We start from the raw sequence: 20,286 nt of genomic DNA, 5'->3' as shown, positions 1-20,286 counted from the left end.
GCGTTTGTAATAAATAGTTGTCCAAGTGTTGGGTTGATTCCTCTTTCCTATTCATAGGTTGTTGAAACGTGATCGTGTTGGTATATGTGCTTTTGTTTTATTAGTCACCATTCTGTGAGCAGTTTTTCTTTAATTTGTCGAATTGTTGGAGGTATATTTATTTGTAATTAAATTGTTAGAAACTCATTACCTTAATATTTTAACATATGTTAACATCAAAACAAACACCGCTATTCAAAGAACATTTCTTGAATGAATTATTTAGCTAATTATTCAAAAAATGCTGTCTTTTCCTTTGTCAAAAGGATTGTATATATGTAACATATTGTTTGACTAGAAAGCTTAATTACATTTGTATGTTATTGTATTTTAATTACAATATTTACATTATATATTTCAAAATTAAAGATGAATTGAATCATCTTTCTATATGCATATTTCAAAATTACGCACAACCATAAAGGCTGCAAAAATAATAATCCCTTGATTTTATAAACGCATATATTATACTGCAGAACAAAGCTGTTTATTTTAAGGTGAAAGCAGGCGCTGATCTACAACTCAAAGTGTCTGTACAACCACAGTTTGTAGTGTTCAATGTGCAGCTTTGCTGGAGCACCTGGGACTTCAGGGCATTGCTGAAGGGCACACACTTCTCCTTCGTTTTGATTGATTAAGCTGATCTAAAGTTGTACTCTGTCCCAGGGGAACCTTTAAGCCATTGTTTCAAAGTTTACCAAAGCAAAATATATATATATATATATATATATAAAATATATATATTATTTTTTATATATTTTTTGTCGCCTGTTTGCACAACTAGTTTTTTATTTATTGCTTATTGTTGTACTTTGTGGAGTGTTTTAATTTGTCCTGTGTGTTTTTTATATTTTGGAGAAGCCAAAGACAAATTTCCACCACGGTGGACAATAAAGTAATCTAATCTAATATATATATATATATATATATATATATAGGTGTCAGAACTGCAGCTTCCAAACCCAATTCCATGCCTTTTCAGCAAAGTGTTGATACACTGAGAAGCTGTTTAGTCAAACCCTCGTGTGGCACAAGTGATATTTTAGCATCTGGAGATGAATTGCTTAGATACAGTAGCTTACATAACCAACATGGTACAAGAAGGCTACTGTTGTAATGTTTAAATCATCAGACTCCTCTGGTGCTCCGTGACCTCGTGGTTCCACTTAGATGATCAGGCTCAGTAACACGTGAAGCATCCGATGGAGACTGTAACAAAAAGTCTTCACTTGGATTAGAGCCTTTTCTGGAGCTCAGACTGGTGTCATTTTAGAGTCAAACAGAAACAGTTCTTAAAAATGTGTAGCAGCCATGCATGATGTTCTTCCTGTTTTAAGATAACCAGCATCCTGTATTGTTCCTTTTTATTGTTGTTTGATTCTGTTATGTATTTTAAGGGCCCATATAGGAATGGGCATTGCACATTTACTTTAACTATAAATACTGTAGTGTGTGGCGACGGTTTATTTGCTCTATACTTCTCATACAGTACAAATAAACACAAAAAAATGACAGAATTATTGGAGCACTTACGAGCAGAAATTCCATAAGATTAGCAGCAGTAATGTCACACATAGAGAGCATGTTAATGTTTTTATTTTTATTTTATTTGTCTCCACTATTTGACACACCAAGTGCTTCAAGAACAATATTAACATCACAAACATCACAGTAATCCAACACAGCAGTGACTGTTTCCCCCTGTGACAACCCCACACATTGGTCCACGTGAACAGAAACCATCTCCTCTTCCTGCGGGGCGAACTGGGGGGGAATCAGGAGGGAGGGATAACACACAAGCATCACATGATATCGACATCTTCACACAACTGAATACGTTAAGTACTGTGGGTAATTTAAAGCTAATGTTATACTGATATTAGACACACAAAGATGTTTCTCCGATTAGTGGTGAGTAAAAGCGTGAACAGAAAGGTTAGCATAAATCCTGGTGTGTAGTCATATATTACAGAGCGTCTGCTGACCTCTGCTGGAAGCTACAGCTGTCTCAAAGTACCGCAAAGTAAAACTCCACGCGTTTGGATAGTTGCTCAAAGGATCAACTCCATCTGAAAAGTCTCGCCCCTCTACAGATACGCTGATGCCACTAGTAGTCGGTTGGTCCCGCGGTCAGTGAGGGTGTTACAGTAGCGTTTTAAGGATGAGGCAATACTGCGTTCAGACAGAAGCCAAACACTGACACACACCCGTCCCTGCTCGGGAGGAGCTCAAGATGTATCACATGGGGGAGAAAGCACAGAGGTGCAGTTAAGATGAGGCATGAATACTGGCTGATTATCTGGATCCACTGTTCAAATTTGCAGCTTCCAACTTCTTGTCCCCCCCCTTATGAATTGTTCGAAACCTTCTCCGATTAAAATGAAAGAAAAACAAGCTTGTTCCCTTTAGTATTATGGTTTCACATTATGTTTTAAATACACATATCTAATAAAGTCATTTTGAGAACTCTGACAATTGAACGTACAGCAGACAGAGCAGGCCAGTGATTGATGGAGGAGAAAAGAGGGAAATAGCAGAGCAGATATAAGACTACGACTAGGCCACAGCTCAACGTGGTCGGTGTTTAGTAGGCATGGTTAGCCACGTAGAGGGACTGTCCAGCGGCGCCGCCGGTTCCTGCAGATTCGTACTTGCCGAGTGAAGCCAATCCGTTTGCCTGGAAAATTAGACAAAGAAAGACAGGTAAAAAAAACTGCATCATTTAACTCAGCTTGAAATCAGTTGGTGGTTTTCTCTGACCTCAGCACGTTTGATGAATTGCTCGGTGGCGGCCTTCTCATTGCTCAGCTCTCCTCTCCATGCAGTCAGGGCGGAGGCCTGCAGGGCGCGGCCGTAGGAGAAGGTCAGCGCCCATGGCTTGGCAAGTGGGCAGTTGTTGATAGCATTGAGGTTAATGCTGGCCTCCTCTTCAGACTGGCCACCGGACAGGAAGGTCACTCCTGAGTAAAACAAACCAATACACACCTTTACAATCGAATCACACTGGCTTTTGGAAAAATAAAAGTCATTGAATTCTATGGAAAATAAAAGTGATGACTTAAAGCTCCAGTGAGGAACGTTTAGGCTGTGTCGATTTTGGGGACATCTTTGGACAAACTAGGATGATTAATATCTTTGCTGAATCTCATTCTGCTTTTTTAATGTTTAATGCACAACTCGAAATAATTAGTTAGAATAGGACATTTTAAGATAACTACTTCAGTGATGGGTTGATAATCACCTCGTCTGGCATCTACCTCATGCTTGTTTTTTGACGTTTTTTTGCTTTTGGAGGTAATAGACCGTATACTGAATAAGCTAAAAAACCCTCAAAGGGGATTTAATATCAGAGGATTTTACAGATCTTTAGTTCAGAAACATTGACTCCAGCAGTATCTCAAATGAAGGCACCTAGTGTCTTGTATCTGTTTGTTTCTGACCTGTGACGGCAGGAGGCACAGTGCGGCGCAGGGCAGTGACGGTCGCCATGGCGATTTCCTCGTTGCTGTACTTGTTGGGGCAGGAGTGTCCGGCTGTGACCATGTTGGGTTTCAGCAGAGTCCCCTCCAGGTAAACATGGTGGTCAGACAGAGCCTTGTAGACTGCAGCCAGGACCTAGCAGCATGAGAGAGTCACATGTATGCTTAAGACTGTTGGAGCAAAGTGATATTTAAACTTTACAGTATGGACTGAAGGGATTTGAGTTTTATGTAAACTCTCTTTACCTTCTCAGTGACGTACTGGCAGCGCTTCAGGTCATGCTCTCCATCAGGAAGGATCTCAGGCTCCACAATAGGAACAATACCATTCTAAAAAAACAACAAGCTATAATTAAAATCTTTTTTACAATACTGTGTTATAATTGCCGTACTATAAGCCCAAGTCTCCAGGACTCTAATCAACTAACCTGCTGGCAGATGCTGGCATATCTTGCCAGAACATTAGCATTCTCCATGATGGCCAGCTCAGACGGCGTGGTGTCGCTGATCTTCAGCACGCTGCGCCACTTGGCGAAGTCTGCGCCGTCCTTCTTGTACTGTGCACAACGCTCAGACAGCCCATCCAGACCTAAAATCACGCATGCACAGAGCTCTCAATTAGAAACACAGCGGGGTTTTCTTTAAAAAGGTGTGCACGGTCCTGAGAGTCATTTTGCCTCCTACCCTGAGTGGTGGTCTCTCCATTTGTTCCAGCCAGGGGCACAACACCTTTGTCCACCTGTTCAAAGGGAAACACATCTTTTAGACCCAAAGATTGTTTCAAAAAGGGGAACTGGACTTGGTTAGCATGAAACAATCCTTAAAATCATGCACCAGTGTCGCTTTTGTGAAGTGACATAACTGGTTTCCGTAGCACACACCCTGAAAGATCTTTGACCCAGTTTGTCCTGTCAACCTGACCCACTGTTATGGGTGAGTATGTGTGCATCTAAACATGCTGGTAGTGAGTCTGTGTTTACATATACAAAGTAGTTTTATCAGCAAAAACAGATGATCCTCACCTAAAGTTCTTCGCTGTATTTTAGTAACAATGCTGTTGTTGTGAAGCAAAAAAAAAAAGAAAAAAGCAAGCAGCCTGTAAAAAAGCTTGAGCTTCCTAAACTCAAGTTCCCGCGTTTAAAGAGAATATGTAGAGGCGGACTGTAAACGAGAACAAGTAGTGGCTGAAACTGAGCAGTGTGGCTGAAAGCTGTTCTGCCATATAAAACCCTTTCCTGGTTTAAAAGTCTACTTTTGGTTTGGACTTTATTATAACACGAGCACTGTGTACCTTGATGCCAACAACAATGCCGCGGTCTTTGATGAGCTTGGCAAAAGAAGTGCCGTCGTCTGTGTTCTGGTAGAGGGTTTCGTGGAAGAAGATGACCCCTCCGATGCAGTTGTCAATGCGCTGGTCGGCTGTGAAGAGCAGCTGGCGGTAGCGACGCCTGTTCTCCTCTGTGTTCTCAACCCCGATGGGGTTCAAACGTTTCGCCATGCTGCCTGTACACAAAACACACACACACATAACTAATGAAGGCATTACCTACGATGTAACTGATCTGCTTTTGTCCAACAATAACGGCTCTCTTAATGTGACAGAACTGTCTACTGAGAACGTAACATGCAAAACATTTTAGAAGGAAACGTTTACATTTCGTACTGTGCAATAACTAATATGATATGTCTGCTTCTGCTATATCCATTCAAATGTATTATGCTGCCGACTGTAGATGAGTCCTACCACACATATCCCACCTTACCTTAACTGGAGTCACTTTTTATATTCTTCTTCTTCTTGTTTTTGTTTTTAGCTGTGTGCACTTTACAGTGAAGCCGAGTAATCTCGTTGTACAGCTTGTATAATGAGAATAAAGGCATTCTATTCTAAAGGCAGTGTTTCTCTTTAAGTGACAAAATAAAAGCATGGTGGAATTTAACAGCAAGTAAAGGGCTTTTCAAAATAAGAGAATTTATATTTTTTAAATGTGAAATTATGGAATTTTTCTTTTTATATTGCGAGGAATTATTGAAATTTAGCAATTAATCCCACTTACAAATCGTAATCAGTTGACAGCCCTAAAAACATATTCTTAGAGTACTTACATGTAGTATTTTGATTTACAATTGCCCTGATGTTATGATAGTGAAAAGTGGTGCTCAAGATGTACAAATACAATAAAAGCTTAATGGCTTTGATGGACAGTCATGTATTCAGGATTCTTATTTGTGCACTGTTTTACGACGTCCCACATACAACATACCGGTGGACTCATCTGCAGCGAGGATGCCCTTTCCTGGAGCCACTATCCTCAGAGCGATGTCCTGCAGCTCCTTCTTCTGCTCAGGAGTCAGTGCGGGGTACTGGTGAGTCATGGTGGCTGAAAGAGAGAGAGGTGCAGTGGAGATCACATTGTTTCACGGTATGTCGACCTGGATGAATGCCCAGCAAGGGCCTCGCTTTTTGTCCCTCCATTGTCCCTAAACAAGGCGGCCTCAGTGTGCATGGGTTTGAAATGGGATCGAACCAAAAGTTTGTGAGCCTGAGAGGAAACAATCTCCACTGGCTGCAGACGCTCATGTGACTGTCATCTAAACTCCAAATAAAGAAGTTTCAGTGACATTCATGCTGTCTGGAATTACAGATGACTGTTTTAGCTCAAAGGATTATTTTTCTTTGATAGGTTGTCTGGTCACAATGTTGGGATCTGCCGCCTTTGTCGACGACGTGCTGACAGGCACACACTCGCTTCAAACCAGATTATTTTGTTCCCTGCTTCACTCTGCTGGAAACAAGCAGTTACATAACCCCCCCCCCCTCCCCGCCCCGCCCCTTTTCCCATCCATCGGAGCACAGAAGACAGAGAGGAACATTATGTAACAGAGCTCCTATATACTCTGCAGCCAGTCCTCATTACAGCTCCCGGACTGGATGCAGCACGGCTCAATACTCTCTCCTCAGCAACACTTCCCCCGTTTCCCATAACGCCATTAAATGGACGTAAACTCGCCTCGCCTCCCCCCCTCCCCTCCCCCACTTCATTGAAACGTAACTCGTTCCCTTTCTGATATTTCCTCCTCACTCCGTTCAGTGTCATTCTAAACTCCTGCTGCTCTGACCGAGACAGCTTAAAAAAAACAAGAATGGGATTTGTACTTCATACAACGTCAAACACTCCCTCTAACGCCCCAGAACAAGCTGTGACTTCTCCTTCTGGTCTGCTGCATTGGATTGCCAGGCCGCTCCCACTGAAAAACGTCGATGGCTATAGAATAGTGAACACAAGTGAATCAACATGTGCCACACTGTTGCATCAGCTACAGGAGAAACGGTTGGATGGATGGAGCTCATGAAGAGGTCGTTACTCAGACTGTAACAAAAGTAGTGCTGTAATGGTTTGTTGTAAACAGGACTGTCAAATAATACTCACACAGATCCCACTCTCTGATGTTCACTTCCATTCACTCAGACTCCACACAAACAACAGACTGTTCTTTATGTTATTAGTTTCCCTCGATCTCGATAGATTTCTCCTTAGATTCATTCACATATTGACTTCATGGCCTTGCTTACAGTCCTGACATGTTACAATAAATACGCACTATATTGTGATCTGTATCACTTCTACAGATCAGTGTCGGCACTGAAGAAAGCTGCAGAGAAACAGCTGCAGACTAATGTCGGAGCGCACATCGATTAAAGGGCTAACTCAATGAACAAATAAGCTAAGTGAATCCATTAAAAGTAGAAGCATTGTTGAGTATTTCTCTGAAGAGACAACATGTAGAGTAAGTACTGTAGATGTGGATCTTCAATTACAAACCCACAAAACAGAACTGCATCCTAAAGACAGAAGCAGGAACAAACTTTTATGATGATGGTTTCCTAATGAGGCTGACGTGCCAGTGTAGGACACTGCCGAGATCCTTCGTGTTAATCCTCAGCTTAAAGCTATGAGATTAAAAACTTTTCAGCTCACACAGGCGTCTCTTTGACAACAGCGCAGTTATTAGACCACTGGTGTCACAGCTCGCAACTGATGGTCAAGTGTCCAGACCTGCAGGGTCCGACAGACCCGGCTCCTGAGGGAAACGGAAGGACAACTCAAGGGCAGCGTACGTTATGAGGAAGCGACGTATGTTTGTGTGCAGGACCACTGCTGGTCACACAAAAGTCACGCTCAGCAAATACCTGCTATCTTTTGTGAAGCGCCTGCGTGCTTCAACAATACACTTTCTTTGACTCAGGCACCAGCGGTGTCGGGTTTCTGTTGAGGAAACATTGCAAAATAACGTGTGAGGAAATGGGCAATCTCTCATGTGTGCAATGTTTAGTCAAAGACACGGAAAGTTCCCAAACCTGAGCTTTAGTAAACGTGAACAATAAGAGCAGAGCGGCTTCTTTCAGTCGATAAATACCGAACTAAACAACACCACGGAGCGTGGACACGGTCCTGCCCTGTGCAGGTGTTCTTGATATCAGGACAATGCGTTACTGTTAGTTGGCATGTGACCTGCCTCTGACATATGATCACTTCACAGCAAGTCATTCTTGTTACGTTGTAGCTGCTGTTTCATACAAAAACAAACACTTCAGCTAGTTTGAAAAAATTGCTGAAGTTTTTATGTCAGATTTGGGTGGCAGTCATTGAATAAAAGAGAGACAGGCTCAAGCTGGACTCAACGATCAGAGTGAGGGAAGAGCCTGGGTCTCCTCTGTTTGTTAGCGCTGCACTTTTTTAAAGCACTGTTGTACCTGTCACTACTGTGGATATTTTGGCAGCAACACCGACCGTCAGGTGTTCAAACTGACTCACAGCCGTGCTGGCTCTTCATCATAAGAGAACAAGATAAAGGGCTGCATCCTGATGATTGACGTTTGTTTTTTGTTTTTTTTTAAAGCTAAAAACATCTTAGTGTCAGTGAACTGCGAGAACGTTTAGTCCCAAACATTTGCTCACAAGCTCAGGAGACATTGGTATTTTTAGTATCTGCTGCTCTGTGTCGCCTGGAAACGCTCTCCATCCTCAGGGAGCGGGGGAGGGGGGGGAGACTACCAAACAAACATAAGGAAGCGGTTTGTGTGGCGCAACCAATCAATATCGCCTCCCGAGGGGCCCTCGCACCACAGATGAGCTCAACGCAAGATTGAATTGAGCACGCTCGACGTGAAGAAGGCCCTCCTCTGAGGCCAGAGAGCTCACTGATTGGTCTACGTTTTTTTAAGAGTAGACTTTATTCCTTCTCGTGGTTAACAAAGATTTTTTCAACATGTTTTAGGGTAGGTTAAATATTTCATTCTTTAAAAAAGGCATCTGATTAATGTTTAATGCAAATATTGAAAACATTTGTTCAACAACATGTGAATGTTTAAACTTACTTAAAGGTTCCATTATCAACACTTCTTCTTTGTTTGTCATCTCTGAAGATAGAGACTTTACTTTGGGCTCTACTTGTTCAAGGGCACTACAGAAGTGTGCACTGGTTTGAAGATACCTCCCTCTAATGAGAGGAAGGATGAGTGTCACTCTGACATGACTTAAAGCAGCAGCCTTGTCGAAGTGTTTGGTTGAGTTGGGAGTAAAAGGGTCGTCTTTACCGGAGGAAACCAAAGAATTCTTGGAGAGACGTACTCTGGAGGCGGCTGAGGGTAAAGACGCGCCGCCTCCACCTCTACGTGCTTCCTCCAGCCTGTTGAATGATTGACGGCCGAACCAAGACGAGCAGAGCTTCTGCACTGCGACATCAAGACGCCACGGCCAACTCCCAGCTGTGACCTCACTCACGACCTTTTCAAACTCGAACCACAGTATGATCAATAACACTACGATTCAAAGTCAAATGAAGCCTTAAGGACAGAATTTAAAGGGACAGAGGGTTGTTCTTTTTACTTTAACAAACTGATCCTGTATGGACACATGCACCAACCATTAACACAAATATATACACATCCATAACTGTGTAGATGTATCACCTACATAAACATATATATAATATGCACATTGTAATGTCAAGTGTTCCTATGGATGTAGACTGGGGCTTGTAAACTCTGTTTTTCTAATTGAAACGACCACATTTACTAATACTTAGTGTTTCAGTCACAAGCAGGAGAAGGAAGTTTAGATATGTGCTCATTGCAAGTGGTTATTTCCTTGTTCCTCTTCACTACGAGCTGCTTGAGCCTTATGGGAGGTGAAATGGCTCCTACAGGACTGAAGAACTAGCAGACAGGCAGCTGCTGGACTTGTTTGTTTGGGCTGCTTCTGCACTCAGGCCTTGATCCAGCAGAGCTCTTAAAAAGGGAGGCTGTCAAGGCTGCGTGCATCCGACTTTGGAGAAGTCGATTCTGGTGACAACGTGCAGATCACACTGGATGACATGTTACCTGGAAGCACTTTTAAATGACAGTCTTTGATATTCATGACATGTCGAAAAACATCGAGTCGGGTTTTAAGGCAGAAAAGGAAACCAGATCATTTAGGATTTAGGAACCTGGGATTATGATTATTATATTATCATCATCATGCTATGTGAAAACATTACAACTAGCATGAATAGAGAGCACAGTCTGACCGTTTAAATATCAGGACATTATTTACGACTGACACTCAGAACCATGAATTGTGTTGACATTGAATGAAATAAAGATTATTTAATTATTCATAAAATGTAAGGTATGCTAAAAGTCAAAACTAGGGAGATCAGACGCATTGCTTGTTGCAACATTGCAACTTTCTGAATAGTTTATTGGTTTGGGGACACTTTGTACTCGGAAAATAATCAGGCAATCCATGGACAGTGGAAGGTAATGGTTACAGCTCGACACATTTCGGACAGAAGATGTTTGATGCCGCAGGTTTTATTTTGAGTTTAATGCCTCGATCAAATGGTCCATAAAATATCAGAAAGTACTGGGGGCAGACCCTCACATGAACCAAAGCCTTAAACTGACGAACCAAATCAAATTAATTCATTAAAAGACTCAGAGATAGACGGTTTTCTTTCCTTTAGAGGTGCTGAAACCAAAATATATTGTTTTTCTATCAATCTGCCAAATGATCCTTCAATCAACATTTCAGCTCTGCAGTAGTATCAAAATGGACCGAATGTGTATCCTGTGCTTTAATGTCATAAAAACCCGAGATGGTGTGTGTGAATCTTAGTGTTTCATGTCTTAGTCATGAAGTGTCTCCTGATCACGCCCCTCCTCTCATCGTCACAGGAGGTGTACGTGCTGCGAGGCACACAAACCCACTGACAGGAAACCAAAGCTGCCATCTGTACAACTAAACACAATGTACACTTATAATAAACCAATTCAATAAGAAAAAATGCTCATTCATTTTTACAGGCAGCAGACGCAAAACAGGCTCTTTATGTGTCCACCATCATCCTTGAAGGTCATATACGCCCTTCCTGTTGCGTATTTCGATGACAGGCTGAAATATTTCACTTTAAATATACATTTTATAAAATGAAAGTGTGTGTGTTGTAAGTAGACGACAGGAGATGATTTACAAGAACGAGTAAAAATATACTTAAAAGTAATTTGTGGATTACTAGCTCGGGAGATAAGTTAGCTTTAGGTTACGTCGAGCAGCATCACATCCGCATCATCACTTTCAACATGTACATTTATTTAGAATATAAATATTCTGTTAAATCAAGAGGCTGTCTGGAGCTGCTGGTCGGACCAGGGTTCAGTCTTACCTGCTGGTGGGTGTCTGTTCGTAGAGGTGTGCAGGTAAGCTTGGGTGCTGAGGATGCAGAGGAGTCTCCTGTTTCACTGCTGCAACGCAACGTGACCCTTTACAAAAGCCTTCAGCCGTGGGAGGAGCTAGTGCCATCGCGTCACGTGACGGCACGACATTGACGTGCGCGCGTGCGCCGGTAAGCATCGCCATTTATTGCTCACTGCTCGGTGAGATTGCAGCACGACGATGATAATGCATCTTTAAAGAAAAAAAAAAGAAAAGACTGGAAAAGTCAGATTCTTCTGCTCTATAGTTTCCTTATTCTGAAGGTTTACGAAATAAAAAAACAAGAAGTTTGGAGTCTGTTAGGGGCAGAAATCAAATCACACAGCCGAACAGGTTTTTCCATTTTTAATGAAAGAGGTCGTCTGTCCCGAAAGTCCTTATACATATAACTCAGATGCTGGTGAACAACGTATTTAATATAGTTCCATGTAGGGAAAGGAATAATATTATCTAAGTTTGACTAGAAAGACTTCCGTGTTTTATTAGACCTGTGCACAAATTAAAATCAATAGGGCCAAGTATACTCCTAGGAGGGAGTGGAACTAGGAAACTGCTTACTATGTTACATAAGGGTTAGAACATTGGGCTTCAAGTGTAGATTTGTATTTCTCTATATTAGTTTCATAAGATATATGAGCCCATGATGAGTTATGCTTTGATGTCTGTTACCAAATCTGGAGAAACAACTTTTCTATTGACCAGCAGAGTTATCGAACACCTTCGGTGGATACCAAATAAAACATACATTACTCTCTGACATGTGTTTAAGTTATAATTCAAATTGAAAATACTCCAGTAACGTCATTTAAAACTTGAATTTTACTCAACAGCTCCTGTAAGGTTTTTACACTTTGGTTTGCATTGAGTTTTGCCTCACCCCCCCAGCAGTACCTCCTATCTTTTATTTTGTTAAATGAAGTCTCATCCTGCTATATCTTAACAGTTACATGTACAATGATGTACAACTCACTTTAACTCATGCAGAACAAAAAAAAGAGTGCCATTAGTCACTTTGCCTGACACTTCCCAAACAGCAGTTTTCAGACATGACAAATAACGATAAAGAAATAATCAATCTTAGTCTTTAATCAGTTTTATAACCAGCTAAACACTGCTAGTAAACGGTCATTGCTGGATATCTTAACACTGACCTTCTTAGTTTTTGTAGAAACACTGTGGTGTAACTGATAAAGAATGTTTCACAAACCCATACTGTCTGTCACTCTTTCTCCGACACAGAGACAAAACAACCAATCAGATCGCTGTACATTTATAGTTTAATAATCCATCTGTGCTACAACGGAATTACAAAAATACATTGTAACATAACACATAACAACAAATAGCATTCAAAAGATTCATATAAACTTTATAAAGAGGAATTTATAAAGAAGCATTTTTTGTGACAAAAAAAAAGAAGCAAGCTCAGGATGGCGTGAGGCATTCAGGGTACACATCGGGGCGTACTTCACAAAATCATAACACACTGTAAGGTGATGATCAGGTAAGTGCATGAGGGTGTCATTACTGGCTAGGGTTTCGCCAGCCTTGGACAATAGAAAAAGAGCCCTGTGTCTATCAACTTTTAACTGAGGGTAACAATAATGTTGCTTATTTAACCCTCACAGTGATAAGTTCAGAGACAGCAATCAAGGCTGACCTGGAAAACACGCTGGTTCTTCCCTGAGTCTCTGTTAACAAACGATTCAGACTAGGGCAGATGTTGAAGGCATACACATTGTAATCCGACGTTATTATGCTTTTTGTATGCAACACAGAAGCAGAAATTGTTGGTCCAGCAACACATTGTATTCAGTAAAGGTCAAGTTTTGGTTATAAAATGTAATAAAAATAGGAAATAAAAGCAGAAATACCAATAAAAAGGAAGCAAAAATGTCTCATTTATACTTATTCCCAAACAATTTCTGAAACATGGAATGTTGCAATAAAGGCAGAGTCCCACAAAAACCCTCATTTTGTTAAAGAGGTTTTGTTTATTTCTCCCTAAACCATATATAACTTGTGAAAAAAAATCAGTGCACTGTATTTAATCAGCATGGCTCTATGATGTGTGGTGAATCAGATAGCAGTAATGTATTATCAGGGCAACCATGACCAGTCTGGAAAACTGAAGTTAAGGGACAATAGTGCAATCTTTCTTGCAAAACTGTTATATAAATACAGCAGGCTGGAAAAGGTGCTCACTGGAGAAAGGCAAATGATTCCAAAAAGAGATAAAAATGAGTGCCCAGTACAAAACCTAAAACACCACTAACACAAGTGGAGAAGATGTGTTTTTTTTATGTGAATAAACTACTTCTAAACTCCATTTTTGTATAAATCATAAGACATTTGAGAAGGCTCACCACACCTGTGTTAAAGGACCAATATGTGTGCAGAAAACAAACCTTTACAAACAGTGTATTAAAAATGATCTTGTAAACTCAAAAGTCTTTCAAACAAATACTTCCCTACGCGGGCCTTTTCCCTGTGGGGGCTGCAGTCTGAGTGCAGGGCCGGGGAACGGTGCAGCTGTGCTAATGTGTGTGCTGGCATCCAGCTGTGTGTCCGGCGTGGCAGGGGGGCTGAGAAACAGGTCATAATCGAAGCCCTTGAGAGGCTGCAGAGACAAAGTAAGGCCTCTACGAGCCTTGGCCGCTCGGTCTGGTCGCTCTCTCAGCTCCAGAATAACCTGCAGAGTGACAAGGAAGTATCACCTTGCTTTGCATTTCGAACAACTGACATGAACAACAAACGGATTCATGTTTGAAACTGACGACATCTTGATATTTCTCTTGTGTTACCTCCACAGGCTGGCGCTGCAGCAGGGCGAGGTCAAAAGTTGTTCCATGGAAGAAGGTTTGCCGTTTGAAACGCTCAAGGGTTCTCAGGCGACGAGCAGGAGTCTTACACAAAAGCTTGACAGAAATATGTCTATGTCATTATGATACTAGACAGTTAGTAGACTACAGCATGTAGTCAGTGATGGTTTGAAAGTTTTGCATAAATATGATTATACTTTGTGTCATTACCTCGGTTATAAGCAAGGCTAATGGAGGGCTGAAGCTGAGGGGCATCTCATAAGGAAAACCCCTCACTTTTCTCAGCATGCTGCAGTGGTCTGATTCTGGAGACACAGGGAACTGAAGACAGTTTGGAGCACAGGATGTTAAATGTAGTAACTTCAGATGATCTTACAATAAACATGAATACAGACAGGATTCAGTGAAAAAAAGTGTCAGTTTTTTTAAATGAGTAAAACTGGATCTGTTAACTTAAACAAATCTTCTAATTAAAGAACCATTTAAACCATTTAAATGTTCACGACAGCAAAATTCAAGCCCAGCTACGTCACAAAAAGAATGATTGTATTTTTATCACGCCAGACACACTGAGCCTATACTGGCAACAAGAGCTCACCTTCCCAGTCACCAATGAGAAAAGGAGAATTCCCAATGACCACCAATCAGCTGCATGGTTGTAGGGCCCACCACTCAGCACCTCTGGAGCTGCAAAGCAGGCCGAGCAGACTCTTAGCAACGGATGTACTAAATATTGAGTCTCAAACATCTCTATATTTGGGTGATTATACATCCAGTATTGTAAAGGAGTGGCTCTGGTATGATAAGCTAAAAATCTGATTATGTGTTTTAGTACTTCTCACCCATGTATTGGATGGTTCCACATATGGTGAAAGCTCTTCCTCCTCTCTCCAGTCGACGGGACAAACCAAAGTCAGCTAAGCGGAGGTGTCCTGAAACAAACCATTTTCCTTTCATCACTATGTGCACGTCACATGAATTATTTCACTCAAATCCATCCTACTGTAGCAGTTAAAAATGTAGTAAACATCAAAATGATCCCCTCCATAACCTGGTCATATTCGCAAAACTCATTTCATTCAAAGGCAACCTCATCTGGAAGGTTCTGTGTGTGTCAACATACCAAAGCTGTGCTGCTCTCTGCTGGGGACAAGGTTGAACTTACCATTGTCTGTCAGAAGGATGTTCTCCATCTACAAACAAAAAGTACCAAACTCTTTGACTTAAGAATGATGAATACATTTAAGTTGACTTGTACTTCACTGAATATAAATCAAAAAGACAAAATGTTTAATTGTGTAATTGGTTAATCACAAGACTGGGTCAGTGGACTGAGTCAAAAACATGATGTTTGCTGACAGACAAATTAAAAAAAGAAATGTTAAATCATGTTCAAGGTTCTTTGAATAAAGTTCCTTCTCTCACCTTCACATCTCTGTGGATGATCCCAAAGTCGTGCAGAAAGCCTGAGAACAAAAGGAAAAAAAAACTTCCACTGAAGAACTGAAATGTCTCAAATCCACATCTCTTACAGCCTGCTAGCATATTAACCAATCACTTTGTTACTGTAAGAGATCCTCTGAGAGCTCATCTCATTCAAACCATTTTTTTTTATAACTACTTGCAATTAAATACTATTAAAAATGGTAGACTTCCCTATAAATAACTTTGATAATTGAGCAAATAAATAACAAAAGAGAAGGTTAACAATATGTCAACAATACTCTAGCATCATGTTGTGTACATACCAAGCGCACAGCCCAGCTCTGCTGCAAACACTCGTACCGCGTCCTCTGTAAACTGGCCAATCATCTGCCAGTAGGTGTACAGGTCACCTGTGCTGCAGTAGTCACACACTAAAAAGAGACAACATTAAATCATGTCTCCGTCATGTTATGTGAGGGGGGACAGTGAACATCAGGGGGACGTGGCTCACACACTGGTGAAAGTATTACAGGGAGAAGGATGGAACCTGGAAGAAAGGAGAGTGTAAAACTAACGTCCTCTTAAAAGCAACAACAGCGGGTTTTTTTACCCGTCTGTCAGACACACAGGTTTGACAAAATACAAGAGGATACAGGTGAACAGGTGAACAGGAGCTTGTGTCCGGAATAAGAGATTATTGTTGTTGCTATACGCAACAAAAGAAGAAGAAGATGTAAAATGTTGGCTGGTTGACTGAGTCGCAATAAAACAGAGGAACAGGAAAGTGAACAGTTTTGACCCACTGATAACAATGATCTTCCACAGATTAAAGACTCAGAGAGCCACTGTCTTTTTTTCCCCCCTTCAACTGCGCTCCATATCTACATTTCTGTCTCTTACGATTCCGTGATGATTCACTGTCAAAGCAAGCACGAATGTCTCTTTTGAATGTGACACGTGTGCTCTTGTTGTTAGCTGCAGAAGCATTTAACATCTGGTCCCCAGGCTAAACATGCTCTCCTTTCACAGGCGGTGGGGAGGGAAACAAACTGGGTCACACTTTCTGAGTCAGTGGTTGATTTGGAAATAAAGGGTAACTGCTCTGGAGGAGAGGAAAAAGGGCAACACAGATACAGACACAGGAAGTGGCATAATGAGGTTGGTGCTTTGTCTTTAGTTGATCAAGTTCTTGGTGTGGGGTTGGGGATTGTGGGTAGAGACTACTGATGTTGAGGTGAGAGAAGGTGGAGTGAAGGTGAGGGGTTTTTAGGTTGCGGATCTGGGTTGGATTGGGTCACTGGCCTCTGATAGACTCACTAATGTAGAGATGGCGTTGAGTCTGCCAACAGTCCTGGAGGTCATGGACAAATGGATGGCGAATCTGACGCTGTGGGCAAAGGTCCAACATCAGCCTAAAAAAATCTCACTTGATCAAAGAGAAGCCCATCTGCTTTCTCCAAACTGGTTTTCTGATATCTCAGTTCGCTCAGAACTTCAGTAGCTTCAGGTCTTGTTCGTGAAATATAAAGCCTCAAGCTGTGACTTAAACATTGGTTAAAAATGTGACTTCAGAGGAGCACAAGTTTTAAGTCAAAGGTGTCTCACCTCCTCCCCAATGACAGTGTGTTCACAGAACATATCAGAAGAGGTCTGAATCCATTTCTAACAAAAGCACCAGTCTTACCTGACTTACTCTGTTATATGATTACTGTAACTTTCATCAGCTTTTTTACACTTTCTAAATCTGACGTGTATAATAACACATAACCTTCATAATACCCACCTGGACAATAACCTCCTCTTTTGACTGCTCCAACACTCCGAGTCTTAGAATCTCTGATTTAGGTATAACCTGTGAGCAGACAAAATCATGAGGTTTAATGAGAAAACACCATGAAACATGTATTTCCCCATTATCGTTTCACAACAAGTTTTTTTAAATAACTAAAGTTAAAATGACTTGTAATTGTGAGCTTTAAAAAGCCCCTCACTGCAAAAACACATTCTTTACAAATGTGTTGCCAGCATATAATTAGTATTACTTCTATTCTAATATTTACAGGCCTGAAAAAATCACTTTAAGCAGAGGCTGTTTTAAACAACCCCCTGACACGCTGTCATGGATTAACAGGCAGGAATCACTTCAGCAGAACAAAGTATAAATGCACAATTAAAATGCAAGAAACAAGCAGAGGTCTTACTTTGACTGCATATGTTCTCTCTTTGGCTTTGTCCTTCACCTTCAGAATGGGTCCAAATGAACCTCTGGCGATGTAACTGAGCACCTGTTAAAGATTTTTAAAAAGGAGAAAGAGCAACAGAGATTAAGAGAGATTTAGGACAGAGAGGAGATAATCAAGCAAAAAACATTGGATCAGCCAGGTGTAAATGCAAAACACAACTGGTTATTTGTTGAGTGCTTATACAAATGTTGAGCTCTACCTGAAAGTGCTCATGCCCAGGCAAAGTTCTGTGGGGGAATTCAGGCAGAAACATGGTGATGAACCCTGGCAGGCTCCACTCCGCTCTAAGTTTGTCTGGGCCGACCCCAGCCAACCTCAGGACGTGCTCTGGGATCTCAGGGGGTTTTCCTTGGAGCATCCGGCGCTGACCCAGACGCAAGGCGGGAGGGGCCAGGCGACAGAGACCTGCTGGGATGGACAGACCCATGCTGGACAGGAAGCCACGCCATCCAGATGAGAAGTCCTCATCTGCCTGCTCTCCTCCAGCAGGCCTCTAAAGAAAGGACAGAGGGACAGTGTGCCTCAATAGACCGTTACAGCACAAGTTAGCATATGGTTTGTGGAGAAAGAATCTAATGGGATATATTTGAAGTCTAAAACCATTCATGGCATAAGCTAAAGTCTTACTTTACATGTACTGATATAATCAGCCATGCAAAGCAACATATGCATATAGAGAAATACAGTATTATGTTTACTCCACTATACTTAAAGTCTGGGAGCTTTAAAAGACCTTGCCAGTGTACCATCAGATTGACAAACTGTAATCCAGGTCTATCTCACACAAGTATCTGCACTTACTGTATCTTGGCAGACCTGTCTTACTCAAGATAAATGTTCTTCTGTTACTTAACCTTTTAAGGAGTTCATAGCTCAGTAGCACATGACTCACGGTGCTAGTATGAGCCATAAAGGACAGTGCAAGTATCTTTAAACGTGTAAATGTATCTTATTATTCATTCATTTTGCACGTAATTCTGTGTTGTTTGGTAAAAGTATGTGTTTGTGGCCCCAATTCAGAAACTGGACATGTTCTGTTATTGAACGTACTAAAGTAATTATTTTCTATCATCATCTATGTCTATTTCTATTACATTTAATAACTTAATTTGCTTGTCGGAGCTACCAGGGGTTGCAAAATATAATATTGATTAAACTGGAGCAAGAAAGACCTCTTCCTCTTCCAAAAGATGTTCCTCTGTATGTTTGCCAATTGCATTTGCAAAATGAGCAGTATTGCCTAAACCAGAAATCTGGTTACTTAATTAATCCTAGTACTATAAACTCTTGTTGACATGTGTACTTTCCTATCTACAGTCTATGATACCTTGTAACCAGCAGCCAACATTCTTGCTCTCATTTGAGAAGAAGAAAAAGACAATACTTGGTCTACACGTAATCTACAGTCACTGGGTCACACAGCCCTTCTCCCTCTGGGCTGCATATCTGATGTTCTGTGGTGCAAGATGTGTGTAATCAGCCATGCAGGAAGGAGGATGTGATCATACAAGCCAAATGAAGAAGCACAGAGACACTCTGCAGCATCACTTGACACCAATGTTACATTTGCTCCAGATCTGATAAGAGCCTGGTCGAATTTAGGATTTAATCAGGACATGTGCCTCTCACCCCGCCCCCTTTATTGATTTTTGGATGTCAATACCGGAAGCGTTGTTGACTTCTCCTTCAAAGTAAAGTCATAAAGATTATAGTTTATTCAAGAGATAGAATCTTTACGGGTAGTGTTGAATGAAAAATTAATACATACCAATATATTAAATGTAACTATAAATGGACCCTGCTACAGCTCAATAAGCGGCAGCAGAAACTAAACAAAAGCTCTTTAACACCGTCGCTGCCTCGTGATTTCTAGAACCGACGTTTTCTCATTGCTATGGAAACAGGGAACCCCTTCTCGCACGTCACACTGTAGCGACCAGGTATGTCACTGAACTCACCTTCCTGGTTTTACTGCCGTCGGCCCCCATCAGTGCGACGGGACATCAGTTCTGCAACCACGGTGCGACATCAGCCTCATCCAGGCGCCTCGCGGGGAGCCCGTCCACACTTGCACAAGACTCACACTGATTTCAGATTTGAAGAAGAGAGGTGACACTCCTGCAGCCTTCACACAGCATGCAGCGGATCTAACGCTGCGTTACAGAAATGTGATAGATATGGCGACATAAAAAAAAAACAAGTTAATCCCGAGTATGGGCAACGTCAGCGCAAATCCGCCCACAGCTTTGCCATCCAATGAGACAGCAACCTTGTGGAGTTCAGCTCCCCCTGCTGCTTTCCGTACTCAGAACCGCACACATTCATTCTACAGATCTGTCGTCCTTTCCCGTTTCTTTTTATTATTTTTTTAGCATTTGCCATATGATTGGATTTTTTTGTTTCTTTTCATTGAACACATGCAGCCTTTCATCAATCACTCCTTTTTTTTTTTTTTTGGAGGGGCATTAGACCTCCAATCGACATCTCCACCAACATCGATTATTCCGTTCTAAAAATA

At 41.4% G+C, this 20,286-nt stretch overlaps 2 protein-coding genes across 2 annotated transcripts; both read right to left on the bottom strand.

Annotated features, from left to right (window-relative positions):
* Positions 1-1,624: 1,624 nt before the first annotated feature.
* On the bottom strand, positions 1,625-11,355 carry aldocb (aldolase C, fructose-bisphosphate, b). Its single transcript, XM_079355883.1, has 9 exons — positions 11,229-11,355; positions 5,783-5,899; positions 4,810-5,021; positions 4,203-4,257; positions 3,947-4,107; positions 3,765-3,848; positions 3,480-3,654; positions 2,800-2,999; positions 1,625-2,716 (listed from the first exon to the last, which is right to left on the bottom strand). The coding sequence occupies exons 2-9, from the start codon at positions 5,892-5,894 to the stop codon at positions 2,624-2,626; spliced, it is 1,092 nt and encodes a 363-aa protein (XP_079212009.1). The 5' UTR covers positions 5,895-5,899; positions 11,229-11,355; the 3' UTR covers positions 1,625-2,623.
* Positions 11,356-12,544: 1,189 nt separating this feature from the next.
* Positions 12,545-20,201, bottom strand: rskrb (ribosomal protein S6 kinase related b). The gene is made up of 13 exons (XM_079355078.1): positions 19,727-20,201; positions 17,968-18,261; positions 17,727-17,810; positions 17,309-17,377; positions 16,843-16,912; positions 15,849-15,956; positions 15,526-15,566; positions 15,266-15,293; positions 14,943-15,032; positions 14,699-14,787; positions 14,311-14,421; positions 14,083-14,196; positions 12,545-13,970 (listed from the first exon to the last, which is right to left on the bottom strand). The coding sequence occupies exons 1-13, from the start codon at positions 19,754-19,756 to the stop codon at positions 13,734-13,736; spliced, it is 1,365 nt and encodes a 454-aa protein (XP_079211204.1). The 5' UTR covers positions 19,757-20,201; the 3' UTR covers positions 12,545-13,733.
* Positions 20,202-20,286: the final 85 nt, after the last annotated feature.

This window comes from Symphodus melops, assembly GCF_947650265.1.
Source record: "Symphodus melops genome assembly, chromosome: 11".
Lineage (NCBI taxonomy): Eukaryota > Metazoa > Chordata > Actinopteri > Labriformes > Labridae > Symphodus > Symphodus melops.
The sequence above is the reverse complement of the archived record's forward strand: the minus strand, read 5'-3'. Positions and strand labels throughout refer to the sequence as shown.